At 52.3% G+C, this 18597-nt stretch overlaps 1 protein-coding gene across 1 annotated transcript; it reads right to left on the bottom strand.

Annotated features, from left to right (window-relative positions):
- Positions 1-3900: 3900 nt before the first annotated feature.
- NEUROG3 (neurogenin 3) lies at positions 3901-4809 on the bottom strand. The gene is made up of 2 exons (XM_024561137.3): positions 4710-4809; positions 3901-4540 (listed from the first exon to the last, which is right to left on the bottom strand). The coding sequence occupies exon 2, from the start codon at positions 4537-4539 to the stop codon at positions 3901-3903; it is 639 nt and encodes a 212-aa protein (XP_024416905.2). The 5' UTR covers position 4540; positions 4710-4809.
- Between the last annotated feature and the right edge of the window lie 13788 nt (positions 4810-18597).

Genomic DNA, 18597 nt, shown 5'->3' on the forward strand with positions numbered 1-18597 from the left:
CGCCTACTTCTAAGACTTGCAGCCTCTGTTTCTATGGGTGTGACCACCCTTCCTTGCTGGAAGAGGGTACCTGAGATAAGCAGTGTCCAGCCTCAGGTCTCCCACAGTCTGCTCTTGCCCCTTTGAAAGCGCAGCTGATGCGTAAGGTTAGCCAGTGTTCCCCTCCCCCCACTACTTTTCTTGAGCATTGTGTCTTTTTAAATGGGTGGGGAGAGGAACAGAGTGCAGGATATTAATTACATGTGTGTAAAAATGTAATTATAATATACCTAGTGCTTATTCTGTGCCACATTCTCAGCCGAGTTGCTCATCCTCCCCCTAACTGTCTCCAGTGCCAAATCCAAAAGAGTCTCTTCCATCTCTTCGGGTCAAAGGCGGGGTGGGGGAAGGGGGCGGGGTCTGTAACTCTGAACCCTGCAAGCACAACGTTTGCTTAGGTGCCCAGAAATCCAGTGAAAGGGCATTAGGGAAGTTCTCAACTGAATTAGCTGAGGTTCAGAGACTTGTCCAAGGTCACAAAGCCTGGCAGAAAGGCCTGTAGAAGAGAGGCGGGGCAGAGTGAGCCTGTGGGGTCGCGTGCGCCAGGGACGCGCCTGCCTTTGTTCCAGCCCAGCGGCCAGGCTCCCAGACATTAGCATTCCAATGGCTCCAGGACGCTTTGTGCTCCGACGAAGGCTGGCTTGGGGGTGGGATGGGATGGGGGAAGGGCACCATAAATCTACCTGCTTGTGTGAGCGCATGGTGGGCGCTGTTGTGGGTGGGATGGGGTGAGGGGGTTGGCGCAAGATTCATGTGCTGTTTTTCGGGAAGCCAGGCTTGGGCTCAGACAAAGGCAGAAGAGGGGGAACAATCATTCCACCCGAGCGTCTTTCTGTCCCTGCTAGGGACCCAGTCCAGGTTTCAGGGAGGTGGGGCCACCACCTCGGACCACAGGAGGCTCCGCAGCCATACAAATGCTGGCGTGGCGGAGACACGAACAGCCTGGCGTTTTAAAAGCGGCTAAATGACAAATGCCGTGAGGCAGGGCGTGGGGTCGGGTGGTAGTGATGCTAGGCCATTTCTGTGAGCCACTCACAGAAGTGCTCTTAGGAAGCCTATGGAGGAAGTTTCCCACATCGACGCGACTGATGGAGATCTTCCTGGGCATAGGAGTCCTAAACTTTGCAGCGATTCAACCAAACCCTAAACCTTCCTTCGGCCCGACTTGGAGAGTAGAGCTGACATCTCCGGGGTCAAATCCGCCCCCAACCCAAGGTATCAGGCCAGCAGTGGACTTGGTTAAATAGGAATTTTCTTTTAAATTCTTTGGTGGGAGGACCAATCCATGTGCACTGGGTGACTAATAGGTCCTTAATGAGCACCCTCAAAAATAGGAGGGGAATGGGGGCGTGGGTGCCTCCAGCTGGAACACAGGGCCAACACTCTTCCAGCTTCAGGGGTTAATCTGTACCGGGGGTACGTGCGCCTATTTGAACACTACTTCCCACAACCTTTCACAGGAAAAGTGATCTTCCTGCTTGAGGACTTCCTCTCCACACCCGTAGTCCTGGCCCAAATGCCACTTTCCCTGGCCCACCTCCCAATCCAGCCCCGGTAACAGTCCCACCACAGCTGTGGCTTGCACCTCCACCCAGCACCAATATTTTCTGGCCTCGAATTATTTTGTCAATATACTTGCTACTGTCCCTGGAGGACAGAGATGGACCTTCCTGCTTTTTCCATCCATCTGCAATCCTCCCCTCCAACCCCAGCAAGTAGCAGGCACTGGCTTGGTCTGTACAACTGGAGCTGCAGACACCTGTTGCCCTCCACCACCACCTCGGGGGTGCCCCAGGTGGAAAGTTGGCTGCTGCAGAGGTCACCAATAACCCATTAATCTTCGCCTCCCAGATAAAGCCACTAAGTGAAACACTTTTCATTAGTTTGTTTGCTGTCCCCTCTCGCGCCCCAAAATCCAATCCCTGATAACCAGGACATATCTTCTGCGAGCTAGGGACCTAGGAGTAGAGGAGAGAGGAAAAGTTCAGTTTTAAACGGAGAAGGCATAAAAGACACAGAACGCAAGAGCCAATAACCCTTGCAAAGTCGCCACCTTTGCGCGCTCTACCGCGCTGGAAAGCGACCTACCGTCCCCAGGCCTCTGACCGCGCTGCGCCCTGTCAACGCGGGCCGTTTGTTCCCCGGGCGCTCAGGGCCAATCCAAGGAGGTCTCGGGTTCAACTCATACGGTAGAGCCCTCCATTTTCCTGTTGCCATTTGCCAGACGGACTCGGCGGATTCTTAGAGCTCATATCTACTTCCGGAGGTTCTGGGGATGCTGAGAGCCAAGCAGCGATGTTCCAGCAGCGGCCTGGGGACAGATTTCAGTCACTACCCCGCACCAATCCTATCCTACCCTTGGAGTAATCAAGAGAGAGCAGCTGGAAGCCTTGAACAATTTCTCGATAAGTTTTCAACCAAGGCTGCTGGACGTGTGGGGGTGCCAGACACTCCTGTGGGACCCTCCACCTTCTCTACTCCCTGCTGCTCAGGTCCAAGAGTCACTGCACCGCCCCCCAGGCTGGGTGTGCAAAATGCACCCAGAAGATGCGCTGGGACTTGAAGCAGTGTGGGGAAATTAGTGGGATGCCCAGCCCGCCAGTGGCGTTTCTGAGGGCTCTGATTCTGCGGTGGTGTTATTTATTACTCTCTCTCTTTTCCCCATAGGCACTTAAATTCAAGCCAGTGGCGTTGGGAAGAGGGCCATCAAAGGCAGTGAGGAGCCCTAACTGGAGGCTTGTCATTTTTCTAGACCACTGTTTGGAATAAGAAGTTGCTACCCCATAAATGAAACAAGGGGTCTGGACCAAAGCCTCCCCGTTCTTGTTTTCCGAGTGTGTACAGCTGACTTGCCTTCCCAAACTCAGTCTGCCCGCTTCCAACCCAGCATCACAGTCTCTTAGCCCAGGCCAGAGGACGGGCCCCAGACCCAGAAACTCTCGTTCCTCTCTTTGGACAGAGGCGCTTCCCCCACTGCGGCTGCAGAGGCTGCTGCCCTCCCCTCTGCGCAATCCAGACACCTCGCTCTGACATCTGGAGGTTCCTTTTTTTTTTATTGGCTTAAAATCTCATTCACCAGTCCCTAAATAATCTTATGTACAAAATGTAGACTATTCCTTCGTCGAAGTCTCATCAATAAATACAAAGTGTAAAACAGGGGGAGGGGCCATATAATTTACCGTAGCAAAATTCATTTCAAAAGATATCACATAATTTACAAACCGATTTTTTTTTTAAAGACACGGGCTCTCCAGGTCGCAGGGAGGTGGAGGTGGGGGAAGCGCGGGAAGGCACTCCCGGGCCGGGTGGGGAGAGTTTCAGTCCCGGCCCTGCAGTGGCTCAGAAAAGTGCAAGAGGAGGCAAAAATCACCTTCGTGGATTAAGGCAGAGTGGAGCGGTCCCGAACCCCGGAGCAGATAGGGACTAGAGTAGGAGTTCTGCCACGTCTTTGGAGAGACGCGCTGGTGACGGGGGCAAACGCTCAGAGACCAAGTGTTGGATTAAATCACGCTGTGGGACGGGTGGTAAGAGAGAGACAAAATGAGCGAGGGTAGGGTGGCAGGAGACGGTGAGCATCTTCCGCTGTGTAGTGCTACCACGCTTGTCTTTTTTGCACTAGATTTTGGGGTGGCTGCAGGAAGGAGCCTGAAACTTGCGTGGTCAACGGCAGGATGTAGCAGTTGGCGCGGCCCAGAGGACGGGGGGTTGAACTGGCCAGCCACCCCTACTGGCACCTGGGCCCACCAGGGGTCAGAGAACGAGAGACAGAAGGAGCAAGTCTGTGTGAGGGCCGCCGGCGCCACATTCTGGACAGCCACCTGCCCCTCTTCCAGCACGCACCGCCCAGCAGCCGATGGGCCATCAGAGAAAGTCTGAAAATGCCAGGGCGCCGGGGCGCAGGTAGGCAGGGGAGGCAGGAGCCTGCAGCCCAGGGCGCTCCTCCAGCGAGGCGGCAGGACTCAGGCTGCCCGCCTGGGAGACTGGGGAGGAGAGGGAACCCCAGTCTCCCGGGGAGCGGCCGTCCGGGCTGCCCATCTCCCCGCAGGGCGGCTCCAGCCCGTAGAGGCTGTGGTCCGCTATGCGCAGCGTCTGCGTCAGCGCCCAGATGTAGTTGTGGGCGAAGCGCAGCGTCTCGATCTTGGTGAGCTTCGCATCATCTGGGAAGGTGGGCAAGACGCCCCGCAGCGCGTCCAGAGCGGAGTTGAGGTTGTGCATCCGATTGCGCTCGCGGTCGTTGGCCTTCTTGCGTCGGCTCCGTCGCTGCTTGCTCAGAGCCAACTCGCTCTTGGGCCGGCTGCGTCCCCCACGCCGCGCCCGGGGCTTCCTGGCAGCACCACGGCAGCCGCTCCCTTCCGCCTCGACGCAGCCCCCTAGCACGCGAGTGGGGCTCGGAGGAGCGGACGCGATGCAGGTCATTTCCTCGTTCGAGGCGACCGGGAAGGGCTGCTCTGTCTCGTGGGTCACTTGGACAGCTGGCGTACCCGAGGGATGAGGCGCCATCCTGCGGCGGGGTAAGAGGTACGGGCAAACGTGGGTCGTTCACGCGGACGCAGTTCTCCATCCCGGGCCCAGGTGAGAAAAAATAAAAAGGAAAAAGCAGCCACCCCCACCGGATCAGAGAACCCTAACCCTTCCCCCTCGAATGCCGCTCCGCGGCTTCCAGGAGTTACCTTGTTCTCGCTCGCAGAAGGGTGGAGCGCGGTGGGCTTTGAGCGCCGCTGGGAGCAGATCTGGCCTTTGCGTCGCCAAGTTCAGCTGAGATTCTTGCGCCGCTGCCGGGGAGTTCCCACCGTGGCACAGAAGAGAAGCGCGAAGGGGTCCCGGGCCCCTGTTGCTGGCTCTTGGCGCGCCTGCCAGAGCGGGCGGATTTCCTGAGCTGCCGGTCGTGTGCGCGTCCGCACGCTTTATCTGCTCCGCGGGGGCCGGGAGCGTGCCTGCCCCGCGGCGGCCCGCGCTGCCGGCCTATCAGCGTCGCGCCCCGGGGGGCCGCGCCACGCGAGCCCGCTCCTCCCCCGCGGGGCACAGCTGGATTCCGGGCCAAGGGGGAGGGGAGTGCTGCTCCCTTTGCCTCCTCCCCGCGGGCTCTGTCCCAGCAACTCTCAGCTCCTCAAAGAACCTCGCCCGGCGAGAAGAGCCTCGTCTGGCTCGCGTCTGCCGTCCCGGACCGCTTTCCCAGTATTCTCCGTTTCCTGGGCCCTCGTCCAGAGCCTCTCCTGGTGCCCTGGAGGGGGCCGGGAAGCCTTTTGGGTAGCTCGGTCTCGGGTGTTACGCAGAGGGCAAGTAGGTTCCGAGAGGGAGGCGGCTTGTCCCTGGTCACACACAGCAAGACGTGGAACGAGGCGCGGGCGTCCTGACCGCCAGCTTGGAAAAGCAGCCACCAATCCCAGACGCCACCCTGCTCTCCCGCTCCGTGGGTCGGGCTGGGGGAAACACACACGGGGCAATGTTTCCCTGACCCTCTTCATTCTGGGCGGGGGGACGGGGCGACGGCCGAGAGCGATGCCCCTGCCGCTTAGAGACTTTTGCCTGGGGGTGAAGCTGCTCCCTTACCGCGCCCCGAACTCCTCGGACGGAGGCACTCGGGTCCTCTCTGCTCACCTCCCATCCGAAGTCTGAGACATCGCAGTGGTGTCCCAGAGGCGAAGGGTGGCTACGGTGGGACCCCCGGGGGACAACCCACAACGGCCAGTCGCGGACAGGGCCTGCAGCGCGGGAGTTCAGGTGAGAAGGGCTGGGAGGGGCCAGCAGTTCGCGGCAAGCCCCTGTGTCCTGCACACGCCGCCGGTGGTGTGCTGGCCTGCAGAGAGGCGGGCCACGTCCTTCTGCCCGCAGCGTCCCCGTCCGACCCCCGGCCTCCTGCCGCGGCTCCGGGCGCGGGCCGGGCGCGGACGCCCCCGGGCCCACGTCGTCGCCCCCTGGAAGTCTTGCCAAAGTGGGTCCGAGCGCACCGCGCCCCCTCCCTCCCGTCCCCGCCTCGGACGCCCCGCGGCCTTCTGCTTCCGGTCACTCAGGGTGACGGGTCGCAGCTTCCGCTGCTGTCTCCTGGCCGGGCCGGGCCAGGGGCGGGGGTCGGAGGCCGGGGAGGCCGGGCCCCGGGCTACGGCTCTGCGGGCGGCGAAGCCTTTACTTTCCAGCATCTCCAGACACCCTGAGCCGCCCGGAAGCTGGCGAGGGGCGCTGGACCCGGTTAGGACACTGCGGGGGCGGGGGAGGGGGGCAGGGAAAGAGGTCGTTTGTGTCTCTGCCCGAGTAACGCTTCTGACACCCACCCAGGCCGCTTGGAATTACCTCCAAGGCGGAGAGAGGGTGGGCATCCTTGGGAGCCCGGGCGAGCGGACTCTAGGGCTGTGTGGGGCTGGGGGCGCTGTTCTCTGGAACCCAGGCCCTTTCCTTCCCTTGCTGTGTGGGAACCGAAGCTAAGGGTCGGGCTCAGGACCACAAAGGGACCCCATGGAGACTCCTGGGCCCCACATTTTGCTGCTGTTTCCCCTTAGGTCAGAGCTTGTTCCAAATTGTCTTCTAGTTTATAAGAATGAAACCTGAGACCCCTTTTTCAGATGGAAAAATCAAGGCCCAGAAAGTAGTGACTCAACTAAGGTCACAGAGCAAGTTCTATGGAACCACCTAGAACTCAGGTCCCAAGTCTCCTAGCCCTGGATTCTCCTTTACGCCTGCTGCCGCTCCTTAACTGGGGGAAAATATCCTTTCAGGGCAAAACCAGACACCCCAAAACGTAGAAAGTAGAAGTCTGGGGTTTGTGACGAATGGCAGCGTCAGAGTAGAAAGGGGGCACTGGACGCATCACCCAGTGCCAAGGGGAGCCAGTGTCCCCCCTACGTTTCATTTCTTTACTTTCCTGACCCATAGCCCAGGCTTGCTTGATTTCTGTCCTACAAATTACAGACAGAGGAAACGCAAAGCATTGCTCCCGGAACTCTCCCGGGCCCAGCCTGGCTCTGTGGAGGGAGCCCTGGCCATGAGGGATCAAAGCACCCCTGTGAGCCCCTGGAGGCCCGAAATCAGGACTCTCACTTAGCAGAAGCTCTCAGATGAAAAGCGAATGTGGGACTCGCCTTGGCTCCAGCTTGCCTCAAGTGGCTAGTAGGTACTGGAGAGAGCCGTGGGGCGAGCTTCCTGCACCAGGGAAGATTTGGGGGATTCTTGGGAATCTTCTTGATTGGGAGAGAATTCTAGGAGTGGCTTGGAATTCCTATTTAGCTTCCCCAGACGCCCTTCGACTCAGGGCTCTCCAAGGTTTGCAAGCCGCCAACCGCTACTCCGGCTTTGCGCAAAAAACAGGGCGAGGAGCGCGCAGCGCCGGAGGGCAACGGTCACCTTGCGCACGCAAAAACTCTCCGCGTTCCTTCTTCTGGCCAGTAGGGCTGGGATGGAGGTTGAGGGGTCCTAGGGGATTAGGCAACGAGGATTTACGTCCACCCTTTCCGCTGTTGGGGACGTACAGACCCCTCTCCAAAGTGAATTCCTGTGCTTTTGCTGGCTGAGGCGCGGGCTGTGACAACTCAGTGCGCGCTGGCGGTGTTTGTCCATCAGCTCTTCTAGCGGGGGGAGCAGAGTTTATTCCTGAAGACCCCTTCCAGCCACCACCTCTAATGCCTCCAGGACCAACGTGCCCATAGACTCTTTGAGGCCCAGGCTTGTCTGGAGGCTGAGGGGGCCCAGAAGGCGACAGGCGACAGCCTGACGCCTGGAGACCGCAGGCGAATTGGAGAAGAAGGAAGGCTGCGGTCCGACCTTCTGCTTTCCTGTCTGCGGGGGGAATCTTAGCAGTGTCTGGGGGCTCCTTGAGAAAGGAGCGGGAGGGAGGGGGCCGCAGGAGGCTGAATAGCTAATGGATTGCCCGAGGAGGGGGCGTCTTTCTCTCGCCTGCGACTCTGCACTGAAAGAGGGGAGGACAAAAATCTGGCGAGCGAGCTGCCCTAGCCGAGACTGGCCACTTCAAACAGCCCTTCAAACAAAAGGAGACGACGGAAAGAAAGCCCCACCTGTCTCCAGTGTTTGCTAAAATAATAATAAATAGATTTCGCTTGATAAATAATTACAAGAGATTGTGAAGTGGAGTGCTTTGGAAAACATCTACCGCGGGAGCCCCGCAGCCAGCCGTCACCTGCTCCCAAGGCGGGCGACTTCATCGTTAAGCCACCCCCCAACGAATTCGCCTCTGATAAACTCTCACTGGTTTTCACAATGACTGTTTACTCATAGTTAGCACAATATTACCTTTGCCGTGATAAACCCAGAGCGGGGAGACCTGGCCCCTGGCCCTTGGGCACACCTGTCCCAGAAGCTGACACATGGATTTGGCACCAAGCAGGCCTCCCCCCGGGGGCCGTGTACATTGGCCCAATTGCCACCCATTTATAACAGGTTGGCTGCAAGGCCTATCTCGATCCTATTTGTCTTCTTTTATTGAAAACATATGGTCTCCAGGGGCTCACCAGCTCCATATTTCATCTGCCGGGAGCTGGGGCGCTTCCGCGGGTTGGAGCTGCTTGGCGCACTGCTCCCCACCTAACGGCTGCTCCTGTGCCAGCTGAGGGGACAGGCGGAGGTGGGGTGAGGAGAGATAAGGCAGGATCCTCATTCGCTTTGAGAAAGACGCCTTTTCCTCAGAGACTCCCCCTCCCGGGGCTCAGGGACCTTGTGCGCTCTCGAGTGGGAGGCTGGTTCTTTTTCTTGGGTAGGTGAGAGGGCGCCATATGCTACCCCCAAGGGCGCACAAGGAAGCTACGGCCCAGGGAGTCCTTGAACAAAGGGAGGAGAGTCCCCGGGACCTTAGGAGAGCCTGAGGTCTTTATTTCCAGATCCCCCTCCCTGTCCAGGACCGCCTCCCCCACCTCGAATCCGAAGCTGGAGCACAGTGCCTGGAAACAAAGTATCCACATTGTCCCTGCTGCCTCCGGAGACAGTGAATGAGTGAAAAGGTGCATTGCGCACCAAGACACCTGTTGAAGCAGCGCCTCTTCTCAGCGCCTCTCTCTGCTCTGCCCTCGGTCAGGAGGAAGTGGGGGTGGGGTAGGAGGGGGGAGAGATACAGTGATTTGTGGTGACATATGTTGAGCAGATCGGTGTGTACTCTTCACAGGGGCGCAGGCACCCTTGCTCCCATACACGCCCCGCGAGAAAGAGCAGCTGCTCTCCTCACCTTCTCCCCACATAATACCTGGGCCAGGCACTTTGGCGTCGCCTTTTGAGACTCCAGCTTTCTCCCACCCGCTCTTTTTTTCCCGCCCCCACCCGCCTCCCAGTCTTGGCAGCTTTGCTGTAGGACTTTATTGTCAAATTTAACAGATGCACGTTTGTTTTCGGCGCCCGGCCTCAAACACACGCATACACTCACGCAGGCGCCCACAGAAAATGCGACTGGTGACACAGATGCAGAGCGCAACGGGTCCATGTGCTCCACTCGGCCCCCACTCAGGGCTGGGGAAACAAACAGGGGCTGGGGGGCTACCTCCGGACACCCCCAATTTCGCGGCTGCCCTTTTGGCGTGTGGCGCACATCGCGTCTCTGGGAGCCAGGAGAGCGCATGGCTGGGGACGCAGAGCGCGGATCCGAGGGTGATAGGAAAGGGGCCCCTGGGAGCAGCAGAGAGGGACACAAGCTCTGGACCAGCTGATTGGGCACTGCCTGACATCTGGCTCTTGCTTGACCTCTGGGCTTCTGAACGCCTCAGTGACAAAGGCGCCTGGATCCTCCTGGGATTCCCAGAAGTGGGCGTCCACCTGAGGCGCACTAGGGGTAGGCCCTTACCTGGAGGAGTCCGTTTAGCACACTTCTCCTGCCCACGTCTCTCCTTGGCAGATCGGGTGCAAGTTCCTGGATCTGGGCTTGGCTAACAGCATGTGATGGGAAGAGCAATTGGATGGGGGATAATGGGCCTGGCTCTGCCACTCTCACTGTGCCACCTTGAGCAAATTATTTCACCCGGACCTCTCTCTGCTTCCCATCTATTAAAGGAGAAAGCTATGGTGGAAATACTTTGTAATTTTCTTTTAAAGTTATGCAAAATTTGAAAGTCGTGGACACCAACGGGCCTTAGGCTGTAAGTGAAGGAGACAGAGTGCAACCCCTCCCCTCCCTCACCTATTTCCCAGATCTGAGTTTCGCCAGCAGTTGAGGGGCAGGGCCAGGGGTAGTGGAGGGAAAGACAGGCACTGAGGGGTTTAAGAAGCCACCTCTGTCGCCTCCATCTTTCAACTCTTGGCACACAGGCAGCCTTTGGGCTACTCTGATGCTCACTGACAGGTCAGGCATGCCTACTGATACCAGGCTTTCAGATTTTCATTTCTTCCCTCGCTGGCTTGGAGCTGGGAAGCTGGGCGGTGGGTGCACAGCTCTGGGGCCCCTTCCTCTCTCCAGGCCTGTTTCTGGAGAAAAATATATCCCTCCCACCCTAACTGTGAGCTTGGAAGAGCTCTGTTCATTCCAAAAGATAGCCTCCCTCAACCTTACATAAATTAAATGGCCTTATTTTCTATGTACGTTTGACTGAATGTGGTCCTGATATTTCTGAGATCCACTGGCGCAGGCAGGGGCTTTCTCCTTTGGGATAAGTTAGAGCTTTTCTGGCAGGGGAGCCTGGTAGTTGCCGTGTTCTCCAGTCCTGATGCCTTCTTCCCACCCACCCCCCAGGCCCTTGGGGATTCTCTCTAGGTAACAGCAGTAAGAAGCAAAGGATGTCAGAAACTGCTATGAGTTGATGGTAAGGGCAGGAGGAATCTAGCACCTCACTTCTTTAAGTCACCACTGATGATATGTTCATCCCCCCCTCTCCAGTTATCAGATTGGGAAGTCAGGAAGGGGGCTGGATAGAAGTTGGGGAGAGTCAAGAATTAATTCTAGATGAACTCCATGGAGAAGCAGTGAAATCGAATGCTATGCACTTTCCCACAGTGTTTAACAACACTGCTATCTACATAGAACCTTAAAGGAGGCAGGTCACCCCCTCATACAACCTGTGGGGGAGCCAGTAAGGGATTTTTTAAAAGTATTTTTTATTGAGTATGCTATTACAGCTTTCCCAATTTTTCCTCCTTTATCCCACCTCTGCCCTGTCCCCCAACCCTCCAGCATCCCCCCCCCCGCCACTTAGTTCATGTCCATGGGATGTACATATAAGTTCTTTGAGTCCTCTGTTTCCTATACCATTTTTTATCTCTCTCCGTCTGTTTTATGCCTACTAACTATGCTTCTTCTTCCCTGTACCTTTCTCCCTTACTCCTCCCTTCCCCCTCCCCACTGAAATCCCTCCATGTGATGTCCATTTCTCTGATTCTGTTCCTATTCCGGTTGTTTGCTTAGTTTTTATTTTCATTGTTTTTCTTTTCTTTTAGGTTCATTTGTTGGTAGTTGTGAGTTTGTTGTCATTTTACTGTTCATAGTTTTTTATCTTCTTTTTCTTAGATAAGTCCCTTTAGGTCATTTCACATAATAAGGGCTTGGTGATGATGAACTCCTTTAACTTGACCTTATCTGAGAAGCACTTTATCTGCCCTTCCATTCTAAATGATAGCTTCCCTGGATAGAGTAACCTTGGATGTAGGTCCTTGCCTTTCATGACTTTGAATACTTCTCTCCAGCTCCTTCTTGCCTACAAGTTTTCTTTTGAGAAATCAGCTGACAGTCTTATGGGAATGAACTCCTTTGTAGGTAACTGTCTCCTTTTCTCTTGCTGCTTTTAAGATTCTCTCCTTAACTTTAATCTTGGGTAACTTAATGATGATGTGCCTTGGTGTGTTCCTCCTTGGGTTCAACTTCTTTGGGACTCTCTGGGCTTCCTGGACTTCCTGGAAGCCTATTTCCTTTGCCAGATTGGGGAAGTTTTCCTTCATTATTTGTTCAAATAAGTTTTCCATTTCTTGCTCTTCCTCTTCTCCTTCTGGCACTCCTATAATTTGGTTCTCAGGCTGGAGCTCAATCCATTGAGCAACACCAGCCAGGGTTACACCCCTATAATTTGGATAATGGAATGTTTCAGGTTATCCCAGAGGTTTCTAAGTTTCTCTTCACTTTTTTGAATTCTTGTTTCTTCATTCTGTTCCAGTTGGATGTTTATTTTTTCCTTTTGTTCCAAATCATTGCTTTGAGTCCTGGTGTCCTTCCTGTCACCGTTGGTTCCTTGAATATTTTGTTTTATTTCATTTTGGGTATTTTTCATTTGTTTTTTTTATTTTTCAAACAAGCTAAATTAGTTGTGTGAGCATTTTGATTACCAGAGCTTTAAATTCTCCATCATATAGGTTGGCTCTCTCCCCATCACCTAGCTCTCTGTCTGAAGTTTTGCTCTGTTCTTTCATTTGGGCCACATTTCTTTGTCTTGGTGTATGTGGTAAGCTGTAAGGGGTGGGGCAACCCTCTTTGCTGTGCTGCAGCGCTGCTGGTCTGGTTGTTCTGGTTGATTTTTTCTTTGATTCCTTGGTTGTTGGAGTTCCATGCAGTTTGATTTTCTGGTGCTTCTGGTTTTTTATTGATTTTAGATTGGTTGTTATCCTCCTTCTGGTTGTACAAGGAAGCGAAGGGTTTCTACCTACGCTTCCATCTTGGCTGGAACCAGGACTCTGGCAAATGTGAGGGTAGAGTGGGCTGGAGAAGCCTGAAGAGAGACTGGGGATGGAAGCTTTGGGGAGAGAACTTGGGATTTTTTCTTATTCCCATTTTACATGTGAGCAGTCTGATGTCCAAGCTCACAGAACCAAGACTGGAACTCCACTTCCCTTGGCTCCAGCTAGCTGGCAGGAAATCTCTGTTTTGTCCCCCTCCTGCCCTATACCCACTGCCCACACTTCAGATTTTCATCCTGTCACCCTCTGGCACCCCTTAGAGGTAGGCAGGTCTCAGCCAGGGTTTTGGGGGCCTAGGAGTTGAAGTTTGGGAGCAAAAAATAATGGAGACTTTCTCTTGTCTTTCTTGTCCCATGGCTTCCGTGAGCTTCCACTAGCTCCCTGTCAATGATGTGGGGTTAGGTCCAGGCTCACACAACCTTGAAAGTGAGTTTCTTCTTGAATATCATTCCCAAGGCTTCCACACTGGCCTCACTCCAGCCCCAGCCCCAGCCCCACTGTGAGGGCACTAAACTTTGTATTTTCTCTTAGACCTTAAAACACGTGGTCCCAATTGTTTAGATTATGTGGCACTATCAAACAACTATTTTAAGCACACCTTCAAAATGTGTTAGCTATTCATTACGCTTCATATATTATGTACAATATAAGCAAATGCAAAATGTGATTTATTATAAATAGATGTGTTTCTGTAGCAGGCAGCATAAGTAGTGGAAAAGAGAATGGGATTTTGAGTCAGACAGTCTGAGTTCCAATTTGGACTTCTGTACCTAGTAGCTGTGTAACTTCTCTGCAGCATTTCCATTTTATTACCAATAAAATGGGGATAATAATAAAGTACCCACCTCACGGGCCTTAAATGATCTAACTCTTGTAAAGTGATCTGCATGTAGTGAGTGCTCAATCCTTTTTGAAAACTACTTGATATATACCTTATTAAACATATCTTCAAAGAAATTTACACCCAGGAAATAATAATAAATAGAAGTTCCAATATCTGATTCTTCTTGCGCTCCACCCTCCAGGCAACCCACTTTGAAACCTGCTATTTTAAGCAACCACCATAACAGTATCATCAACAGTTATGACAGGGACTCATATTTGATGGGCAGTTTCTCACTCATTATTATTTCTCCTTAAACTGATGAGGTAGCATGGTCAGAGGTCAGTACCCCCGTTTTACGTATAAAGAAACCAAGGCTTTAGAGAGATGATGTAACTCACCTAGGGGCACCCAATTTGTATCATTGAGTGGGAATAAGAATCTAGGTGGTCTGACCCCATCTCTGCCTCATTCATCCCGGCTTGCTGTTATGCTCTGGGCCCCACTTGTGAGCTGTTGTAAAAACAGCCCAGTTAGGCTTTTGCTGAACAACTACAAAGAAGGAGGTGTGGGCTAATCAATGAGGCCAGATGGTGGTGTGTGCCTAGGGCTCATTCACCCCTGTCCACCAGAAACCATAGCAAGCTTGGAGGCTCCCTGGCATGCTACCTTACTTGGTGGGTGGGGTACATTGTACAGATGCAAGTGTAGAAGAGAGCACTTTTACACAGAGGGCCAAGTCTGCACAGGAAACTGCAAATCAAATTCCTGTCAATGCAATTGCCCAGACACCAAGATGGCCCAGGTCATTTGGGCACACCTTACCTCTGTTCCATAAATGTTTATGAAGGGTCATTATGAGAGGGTGGTGGCCAGCTGTTCCCCACAGTCACAGAGATTAGACCCAGGGGACATGGCTTGAATTGGAAAAGCAGGGATTTAGTCTATTGGTGACCCCACCTTTTCTAACAGATAAACATGGTGAGTGGCCTCTTCAGATAAGATACAGTCTTCTCTGTAGAGACTCCCCATTCTCTGGCCTGGTATAGATAGTCGTTCAGCCTGCTTAGAGGTAGGGGGTGAACTGGTTGACCCCAGGAGACCTCTCTCTTCCCATGACTTCATTGCCATGAATAGTTAGGATGACTATTCTGTTGTATAGAATACACTTGGAAAGTCACTTGTGACAGAAGCCCTTCAAGATTGAGTGGAATTTATTACTACAATTCTTAACCTGAGTGAATTGGAATTAACACTAGTTCCCATCTGAGGAATTATGGCCCAACAGCACAAATGCATGATGTGCTAAGTGTGAGAAATACAAATAACCAGAGGGTTTGGGCTGAGGAAGACCTTCACTAACATGTGGTCCCCAACACTTAATTGACAAATTTTTGGGAACTGAGGCTCAGAAGGAAAATGTTTCTTGTCCAAGGTCACACAGCAAGTATCAGAACGCGAGTTACTTCCCACTATCCCATGATCGAGTCCCCGAGCCCTTGCTCTGGGTTGCTTTCTTTTGTTAGCTGTCATTCTCTGCCTGGTACATGGTGGTCCTTTGTTCTGTGTTTCCCTCAATAGAGGATGAGCTCCTTGATAACAGGTGCTATGTCATGTTGAGAATTTAGCAAGGACATTGTAAATGGTGGGTCTCCAATAAAGATCAGCTCGATGGGCTTATGCAGGTGGAGGTTATATGAGACTCAGGCATCTAGGCAGCCAGCAAGAGTTTGGAAAGACTTAGAATAAATGAGAGTCTGATCAGACCCATACGGCTGCTATAAACTCTGTTGCCGGCGATGGAGCCAAGTCTGTGGGGATGATAGAAATGGAGAAGGAGAGGCGCATCCTTCCCTTGAAGGGCACAACCTGGAAGATGTATATATTATTTCTGCTCGTGTTGCCATTGGCTAGCACTTAATCACATGGCTTCGTTTAGCTGCAAGGGAGGCTGAGAAATGTAGTGTGAAGTTTAGGTGACCATATGCTCAGCTATAAATTGGAAACCTGTTACCGACAGTCTTTGCCACACTCAATCATTGGAAAATAAGAACTTTTCTTCCTTGGACTACAGTAGCGATCCTCATTGTAGGTCCACCACCAACCTTCACCCCAGCCTAGGACTCTCCAGGATTGTGAAACCCAGAAAGTATAGATGCATCTCTCTGAGGAGATTCTGAGTTTTATTAGGTCATTTAAGGGGTCCATAACCCCCTTCCCCAAATATTAAGAATTAGCTTTATGAAGATTGTTGAACAATTTTGGGCAAGTCATGTAGTCTCTCTGGGGTTTTGTGGGATTTTTTGAGAATTTTTTTCTCTTCTAAAGAAATTGTGACAAAACAAAGCGAAGCCCTCTCCGTCATTTAGCACACACTTAATGAGGTCTGAAGAGGACCAGGCACTGGGATAAACCCAGTCCTTGCCTTAAGAGCACAGAGCGTAGTGGTGATACAGGCATCTAAAGCAGGAATCACAAAATCCTCTGGGCTTTCTGTTCCAGAACAGGCCCTCTGGTGGCCCAGGAGTCTGTAAATTTAGCAAATGCAACAGCACCTTTGATATGAAGCCAGAGTTGGGGGCAGGCCATCCAATGATACGCTTACATTGACGAGGTTGCTGCAGGCAAAGATGGAGGAACCAAGGCTGGTGGAAAGAGTCTTGGGTTCTGGCTTCTCACTCCAGCTCAGTGGACCTGGAGGCTGCTCCTCTATTAGGTGGGAATTATTGTCTGTGCATCTATGAAGAGACAGTGTAGAGAGTGATCAAGGGAAGACTCTGGAGTCAGCCAGGTAGGTTTGAATCCAGGCTATGCATGGACCTTACTTTCTTTGTGATGTTGGAAAAAGTACTTAATTTTTTTGGCCTTAGTTATTTTGTCTATAAAATGGAGGCAGTGATGGGACTCACTTCTAGGGTTGTTCTTGGATTAAGTGAGTTAGTTGGTCTCTAGCATTTGGGATAGCACCCAGCTCACAGCAAGGGCAGTGCTGTGTTGAGGGTTACTGTGTGCTAGCCACCGGGTTAGCGATAGGGAGGTATAGGGAGCAAAACAATATGGTTCCTTAAGGGGCTGACAACCAGTCTACTTGGGAAGACAGATAATAACAAAGTAATCCTATGAATAGATGATGAAGAACCCTGGTGAGAGCTATGAGTGACATTCTTTAGGGAGCAATGCAAGATTGGGTTAGGGAAGGTGTTCTAGAGAGAGAAAATCTGAAGTGGGTAGGAATATGACACATTTGATACAGTCAAAGAGTCCTGGGGAGGAAGCCTTGAGAATGAGGGAGAGAGGTTTGAAATGAAACTAGAGGGCTGGCAGGCTCCATTTGGTAGGAGTGGGCCCTTTAGAGCTTTGTGTGTATTTACCCTGAGAGCAATAGGAAGCCACTGAGTGGTTTTGAACTAGGGACTCACCTATTTATAACATACATTTATGAAAAGATAAGTGTGTATGTGAAAAGCAGATTGGCATAAATAGAGGAGAAACCAAGTCAAGCCTAGTGAAGCCCCATTCAGGTGAGAGAAGACTGGGCTTGACTGGGAACAGGGCATGGCAAGAAATGGGTGGATTTAGCTAAGAGATAGAGCGGGCAGGGTCTGGCGATAGATAGAGAATGGGGCGTTAGACAAGGCGTAACAGAAATGATGGTGATGGATGTGAAGGTGATCTGGCTGCAACATCTGTCACCCCATTGATCACTAGGGTTGATTTGGCTGATCTGGCTGGCTAGGCAGTTGTCCCCTTCCTCCCTCACCAGTCCATGTGCATCTCTGCTGAATCTGTGTGCTATGTCTAAGAGGATGACCTTCCCAACTAGAGGAGAAGGCTGGTCTTTAGTCAAAGGTATACAAATAGTTGCGCTCCCCGGATAGAACCTCCAAACAAGCTCTGAAGAAATGATGGTGTTGCCTTTCAGTGAGATGGAGCTCACTGGGAGACATGCCATGTTTGATGCCTTGAAGATGTCCAAACAGAGATGTTGAATGGACTGTCAGCCACACAGGTCTTGGTGGAAGTCTGTGCTGGAGATGTACATTTGTGGGTCATGTGAGTGTAGCCAGTGTTTGGGTATAGATGATATAATTTAGGGAAAGAGCATGGAATGAGAAGGGCCTAGGAATGAGTCTCAGGAACTCCAACTTTTACACTTGATCTTAGCCAAAAAGATGAGAAATGATGCAGAACTCTAACTTTTAAAGGGAGGTGAGAGGAGGAGGAACTAAGGAGACTGAGAGTGAGTGGCCAGTGAGGGAGGAGGACTACCAGGAGGGTGTGCCATCCATAAGGTCAAGGGAAAGATCTCTTAATTCTGCCTGGAGTAAGACACCATTTTTGAAACACGTTGGGGGAGAGTTGAATGTTTAATACAGGTATAGGAAAGCATTGTGTGTGAATGTGTTCTACCAACAGCAGAGGGCTCTGCAAACCTATGAGACTTAGATTACTACCCACCTGAGGTGGGTGGTGAGAACTCAAGGGTGCAGGGCAGGGACATACTATGGAATTCATCCCTGATCCTGTTTGTTTGTTTTAATCCTCACCTGAGGATATGTTTTTTATTGATTTTAGAGAGAGAAACACTGATGTGGGAAACAAACATCCATCAGTTCCCTCTCATACGGGACATGACTGGGGGTTGAACCTGCAACCCAGGCATGTGTCCTCACTGGGAATCCAACCTGCAACTTTTGTGTGTGTGTGTACAGATGACTCTCCAACCAGCTAAGCCACCTGGTCAGGGCCCTGAGCTTTTTTTTTTTTTTAGTTCCTTTCTGTGGGTCCATATTTATATCCAGTCTATGCTGCGAGGACATTAAAGAAAGGCTGGAGAAAAAGGATAAAGTGATCATGGGGAAAGACTAGGAGAAAGCAGAAAGTGATGATCCTGAAATGTTAAAATATGCAGTTTTTCCCAAAGCTGTGTTTTTGGGGTGGGCGGGGGAGAAGCTGTTTCTACTTCTCCAGAGGCCTGTCTGGCATTCCAGCTCCAACATGAATTTCCTGTCTTAGGATACCCACTATGCATTGCATAAGACTGAGGGGCTCATGTCATAGCAAAGGAGGTGAGGGAGTGGACTAAGGATTACAGGAACCACTGGTCATTTCATAGGTAGCGTCTTTGAGAAACTGCTGGCCTAACAGAGCCT

The sequence above is a fragment of the Desmodus rotundus genome, chromosome 4 (assembly GCF_022682495.2).
Source record: "Desmodus rotundus isolate HL8 chromosome 4, HLdesRot8A.1, whole genome shotgun sequence".
NCBI classification, from domain to species: Eukaryota; Metazoa; Chordata; class Mammalia; order Chiroptera; family Phyllostomidae; genus Desmodus; species Desmodus rotundus.

What these genes read in the sequence shown, in the direction of transcription:
- NEUROG3 (XM_024561137.3), bottom strand. Translation starts at nt 4,539, where the DNA reads ATGGCGCCTCATCCCTCGGGTACGCCAGCTGTCCAAGTGACCCACGAG.